This window comes from Xyrauchen texanus, chromosome 4 (genome assembly GCF_025860055.1).
Source record: "Xyrauchen texanus isolate HMW12.3.18 chromosome 4, RBS_HiC_50CHRs, whole genome shotgun sequence".
NCBI lineage: Eukaryota > Metazoa > Chordata > Actinopteri > Cypriniformes > Catostomidae > Xyrauchen > Xyrauchen texanus.
Window position 1 is genome coordinate 26018410 of NC_068279.1, and position 6000 is coordinate 26024409.

At 40.0% G+C, this 6000-nt stretch overlaps 1 protein-coding gene across 1 annotated transcript in view; it reads right to left on the reverse strand.

The window, feature by feature from the left end:
- The window catches only part of LOC127640676 (ephrin-B1-like), a 50169-nt gene extending 44535 nt beyond the window's left edge, over positions 1-5634 (reverse strand). Inside the window, exon 1 of the mRNA XM_052123374.1 lies at positions 4559-5634. Coding sequence (XP_051979334.1) covers positions 4559-4677 — 119 coding nt within the window. The 5' untranslated portion in view covers positions 4678-5634. The remainder of the gene's footprint in view (positions 1-4558) is intronic.
- Positions 5635-6000: the final 366 nt, after the last annotated feature.

Sequence of the window (6000 nt, forward strand, 5' to 3'; positions counted from 1 at the left end):
ACAGAACTAAAAAGACTTCACACACACTTCAGAAAGGAAGACAGAGGGTGATGTGTGTGTGTGTGTGTGTGTGTGTGTGTGTGTGTGTGTGTGCGCGCGAGAGTCCTCTCTTGCTGTTCAACATATTGAAACTCTGACAGAGTTAATCTTCTCACTGTCAACTCCTATTATAACACCACTGATCATGGCATACACACACTAACTCATGCATTCAGAAAACACACACACACACCCACAGTCATACAAATGAAAATAACTCAAAGAATAATTATTATTGCTGTGGATGACTTGACATGCAAGAAGCACATACTAAATGCCCCCAAACGCAGTAACAGTCACACACAAATCTCTTAAATGCTATGGAAATGTGTAACTTTGATCACCAGTTGAGACCGACATGATCTCTTAAAAGGTCAAAGGTCATTTACGTCTTTTTATTTCAGTGTAATCGGAACAGTTGCGCGTTTATTTTTTATTTTTTTTTAAGACCAAACAACTGCTAGACAACTACGAGTGTGGCAACAACTAAAACACTTTTAAACATTTCTACATTTGTTGGAGTCATGCAGCAGGGGTTTGTGCATGCTGTAGTTGTCATGCCCAAGGGACATTAGTTCAATTATGACTTATATCCCAATCCCATTCCCCCTCGCTCCACTTTCCTGTAATTCTCTACAATCCTGTCTAATAAACAAACAAAAAAAAAAATACATTAAAAAAATACAAATAAAAAATATATATAAATAATAATACAAAATTAAAAAATCTGCTAAATTCTCCCCTTTCAACCAAAGTGTTAAAACGTTTTACATTGTTCTTACACCCCGTAAAGAACAAGTCTCAAGTCCTATTCCCCACCATTTAGACTATTTAGAAACTAGAAAATTACATTGTATTTATGAGGGTTTTAAACAAGAATTTTTTACATTCTCAGAGCGTTCATGAGCTGCCCAGGATGTTTAAATGCTGCTCGCAGATGGTTAAATGTGCGTAGAAGTTGCTGATTAAGACTAAATTTGCACAACAGAGTCTTGGGTAAATGAAGGAACATGTACCATTGAATACGCAAGCACACACACATAAGCAAGGTACTTCAGTAGCATTTTTGAGCTAATGAGAGACAGATTTCCAATTAGCTCCTCATCTCTTCCCTAAGCACTGGAATATGGCCAAAGCACACATCCATACACACATGCATACATATATCATGGATTCCTTCTCACTTTGTTCTTTAAAAATCAGAAAGCCAAGAGAAATGTACAGAATTTGCACTCATTCATCACAAAATAGTTTCTAAATAACTAGGGTGAATGCTTAATAAGCAACCATCTGCCAAGAACTTAAATATAAATTTAATAAATTTAATTATCCCTTAGAAAATAATATGAAAATTCTAATTTGATGACATAATTGGAAAGTGAAGTGAGTCCTATTTTGTGTGTGTGTGTTGGTGTTTGATTGTGTGTACAGTCTGTGACACATGAAGGGAGTGAGATATAACCTGAAATCTGTTTGAATGTGATAATTGCCACTGTGATTAGCTACTTTATTCTTCTCTGTCTGTCTCTTGTTGTCTCTCTCTCTCTCTCTCTCTGTTCCCAGCAGACTACACTTCTCTTTTCTTCCCTTAAGGCAGAGGAAGGGAGAAGAGGGGAGGGGTGTCGCTTTTAAATTTTTCTCAGTCTAAATTATAGCTGTGAACCATGCAGATAGGAGCAGAATTATACATCTGAAACCAGCGGTGAGTCTGTGTGAGCGCGTATGTATAGTTGTGTCTAGAAGTAATTAAATTTACATAATTATGTCAACAGAATAAATCAGTGAAGCACTTGTTCCACCAAATGTTTTTTTCCAGAGAAACGCAGCAGAAGCTTCAACGTTCTGTAAACTTTGCCTTTCGCTGATATAAATATCAGAGTGCTGAGGGGTGGAGAACACAGCCAGAGTTTTTCTAATTTTACATTCCTTCAATTATACTTTGCATTCAGTCTGAGAAAAGTCTGTCCTTAAACACAAATGGCACATTATTATGGGTAGGAGAGCTGTGTGTTTAGTGAGTGTGTTTGTGATGGCCTTACTGCTGTGAGTCTGGTAAGAGGTTTAATGGTTGACTAAGTGGCGGACGCTCCCATATGTCTGTTGCAGAGACAGAGTACAAAGTGTGTGTTTGCCTGAGGCCCATATGTCTTCATGAGAGTACTTAAAATACGCTTTGCGTTCACGTTCAACGACCAATTGAGCCTCACAACTAAGTATTCAGTTAGTGCGTTGTGTGTGTTTTAACGAGATGATGTGCAATGAGATCAAGTGTGAGAGATATGAGTCTTTGTCTCTTTAAAACACACTCAAACAATTGAACTGACACATTTTGTCTCTACTTAACACACTTTTTCAAACTCTCATCCTCACAGTGTACTGTGAGGGTCTCTGAGTAGTGAGTGCCACAGACACATGCTCATGCACAGGTGCATACACACACACACTCTGTAACAGAAGTAAATAAACATTAAGTACTTAAAAAAATGTAAAAAATGCAGCAACTGTGGCAAAGCAGACCAGGCCAGTTTGAGCACTCGCTGCACCGTGAAGCACAGATCTACTTGAATGAGTACAATGATCCAAACATAACTTGAAAATTCAGAGGGGCACCAGTGAGAGATCTAACATTTTTGTAATAAGTAAAAAAGCCAGAGTTCTTCAACATGTCTCGCAGGACACTAAGCTCAAATGCTGCTGATTTTTTTTTTAAAGTTCTCTGAATTGGGTTCAGCTTCTATGAACAATAATAATAAAATAATAATAATACAATTCTGCATAACTCAGTGATGTCTTTAATGTGTCGCTTGAAAGACAAATGACTTAGTATTTATCAATGTGTCTGTTTGTTCGCAGTTAAAAAACAGTATTGTACGCGTTTAAAAAAAAATATTTTAAAAATAAGTATAAAAGACTTAAACGGGTTGATTAAAAACAAAAGCTACATTAAATCGTTTTATAATGCTTTATATTTACTTTAAAAACTAATTAAAACATTATTTATTAATATAATATTAATAGAATTGTAAACAGTATGATATATGAAAATAAATCAATTTAAGTTTCATGACATTTTATATGCACATGCATGTATCTGTTACGCATTTGTATAATATTAGCTCGTTTTACAAATAAAAGTTATTACTAATATTTAATTCTAATTTACGGTGAGGTTATAATTTCTAAATGTCCCATTTATGATTTCAGGTCGCCTCCAAGTTTTTTTACTCTTCTTTAAAGGGCCCAACTGAGAGAGACTCCTTAATTAAAATATTCCCCCAGACTTTAACCGAGATGAAAAACACATGTGCACTACTCCTGTCCCCCCGCAGTGGCTGTATCTCACAACCTTTTGAGCTGCCTAGACAAAGTTGTTGCTGCACGCACATATGATGCCCAAAAGGAAGTCTAGCTGTCCAAAAATCTGTCAAGGTAAGTAGTTCACAAGGATTTGAGAAACCAGTATTCCGCACTAAACACAAAAATGAGCCCAAAACGAGACAAAACTATTTTGTGTTAACTTACTTACTAAAATAAAACTATAATATGATGCAAAATATGTTAATTAATTATCTATTCAAGTTAAAGATCTGCATCACAACTTTTTTACATGCAAAACTCAAACAACAAACTTTCCTTATTGTTCTGTTGAGTCAAGCTCCAGTGGCGTCTCGAGCCATTATTCAGGTTAAGTAAACATGTTGGACGCTCCCTTGAACGTTTTATGAGCAGCAATCAGGGAGATTTTATGGCCATCTAGGAAACCCCTGCTTAAAAACCTATTAACTCTCTCTCTCTCTCCACTGAAGTGCTACGACATAACTCTGATTTGATCAATATGACAGGCTCAAAGAGCCACCGGGCCGCCGGGATGTGTGCAGGCCGGTAGCAAAGAGTGAGCTCGCCTCTCCTGGGAGTAAGAAAATGAAAGGATGTGCACGCCGCGAGGGCCGGAGGGAGAGTTGCGTGCTAACATTTAGAAAACCATGAGGACGGAACAGTAGCATATCTGTGGCTATTTCTAATTTTTGAAAGTCTGTTCGGAGGAATAAAGCCCACTGTGCACTATTCAACAGAACTAGTTAAAAGTACACTGTATTATGTATGGACATTTAACGAGGTTGTCGTACTCGCGTGGAATTGTCGACTAACAGCTCGGCGATGGATATTGTGAGACGACGTAAAACATTTGACTTGTAGTAAAACAGTTAACATTTGTAGTACGACAGCTCACATCCCCAGGAGAGCGCGCTAGCACGGTCACTACAGGCTCGAGTTCAAGCCCAGCCTCGACACGAGCAGCTTTCGGTAGCCCGAGCTTCATGCCATCAAACCCCAGAGCCGTGACACAAGTAACGGATATTTTCAGCCCTGTCACACTGAGCTGGTGTTCTCAAACTGTGTGTTTGTTGTTTTATGAACAACATAATCCGAACTAGTAATCCTAACAGTCTGTGACTGTCCAATTCACGCGCTCTCTCTCTCTAACGGATTCTTAGGAATTTTCCGCACGCGCACTTACTTTGGATTTTGCGAATTCCAGACGACAGACTCCAGTGATTTTGCTGCTGGTAACGCGTATCTGCACATGAATGTCAGAATCCAGAGGTAATATTTCCACGAGCCGTCGCTCCCTGCCATCTTCCACGGTACTCGGGGAGACCCAAACCTGCTAACCCACGAGAAGATAAGATCCTTTCGGTCGATTGTACTCCGGGTTCCCGTTCCACATTCAACAGAGTAGCATGTGGGTCAGGCGTCCTCGCGGAGGGGCTCCATGGCTCAGCGTAAACTTCTAAATCCAATATTTTTGCGTTGCCTTGAGAAAAAAGTGTGTCACGCAATGTTGCACAGATGGCTTCTGGGCCAACGCGTGTTACCAAAATCGCTGCTACCTTGCACTTTGGTAGACGGCAGCGCGTGTCAGTTTTATTGCATTCATCTATTGGTCGAGTTTCTTATGCTGACATTACAAAAGGTCAAATCACGCCTGATAAAGGGTAGATGACACGCACACAGGTATAACGAGGGTCTGTCCGAGATTAGGGCCGTCAATCCAGTGTTGGATTTCGGGCTGGTGCACAAATCCGGTCGTGATCATGTGTCAAATTTAAAATTTGACCCACACGCTTTTTGTTATTCCAGTTCACAGAGTGTGCTTAAATCCTGAGATTATTTGTGATACCCTAACAGTTGTGTCCGAAGTTTACCGACCTATATCCATGTTCACAAGTGTCCAGGAACAAAGCTGAACTATCAGTCATGGGACAGCCAAAAATATATGTCCAGTGCCAGGTGCATGTCTCATCAAAAAGAGAAGTAAAAAGTGAACAGCTTCTTAGATTGTTTGATTTGGCAGGAGTGATCAGTCGTTTCAGTGCACGCTTCGTTTTGATAGACGGCTAATCAGCTACTGTCCGCTCCTGGTTCTCGTGCCAAACGGTGCACACACTTTCATCCCAAGTATATCAACAGATTGGAAACTCCAGCAGTTCGGAGCTTATTCAGGGAGTTAATGAAGCGTCTTCCTACCCTCGATCTTGTCTGGAGTTGTTCGGCGCACGACCGTGAATCCGATGCGTCTACAGTCAGTCCCTCACACCGTAGACGGCGCAGTGGCTCGCGATCCATCACCTCCCCTCCCACCGTGCTGTGAAACCCCGCCCATTTCCGAAACTGGCCAATCACGGCACGCTTTTGGGGTGACGTCTCAACATGGTGTCCCTGAGACACAGCGAGTTTCGGAGAAGTCCTGGCAGTAATGAATTTACACATTGTACAGCGAGTCTGGCCATTCTTTTGAAAATAATACGTTTTGATCTTGTTTGCAACTTTGCAGACTAATTATGAATATTTTTTTGGGGACAACGTGTGGCGAACCTGACTACTTCGTGATTGTTACGTACGTGTAAGTTTGTTTTCCCCTATTAACTTATAATAATAATAATAATAATTTTACCTAAA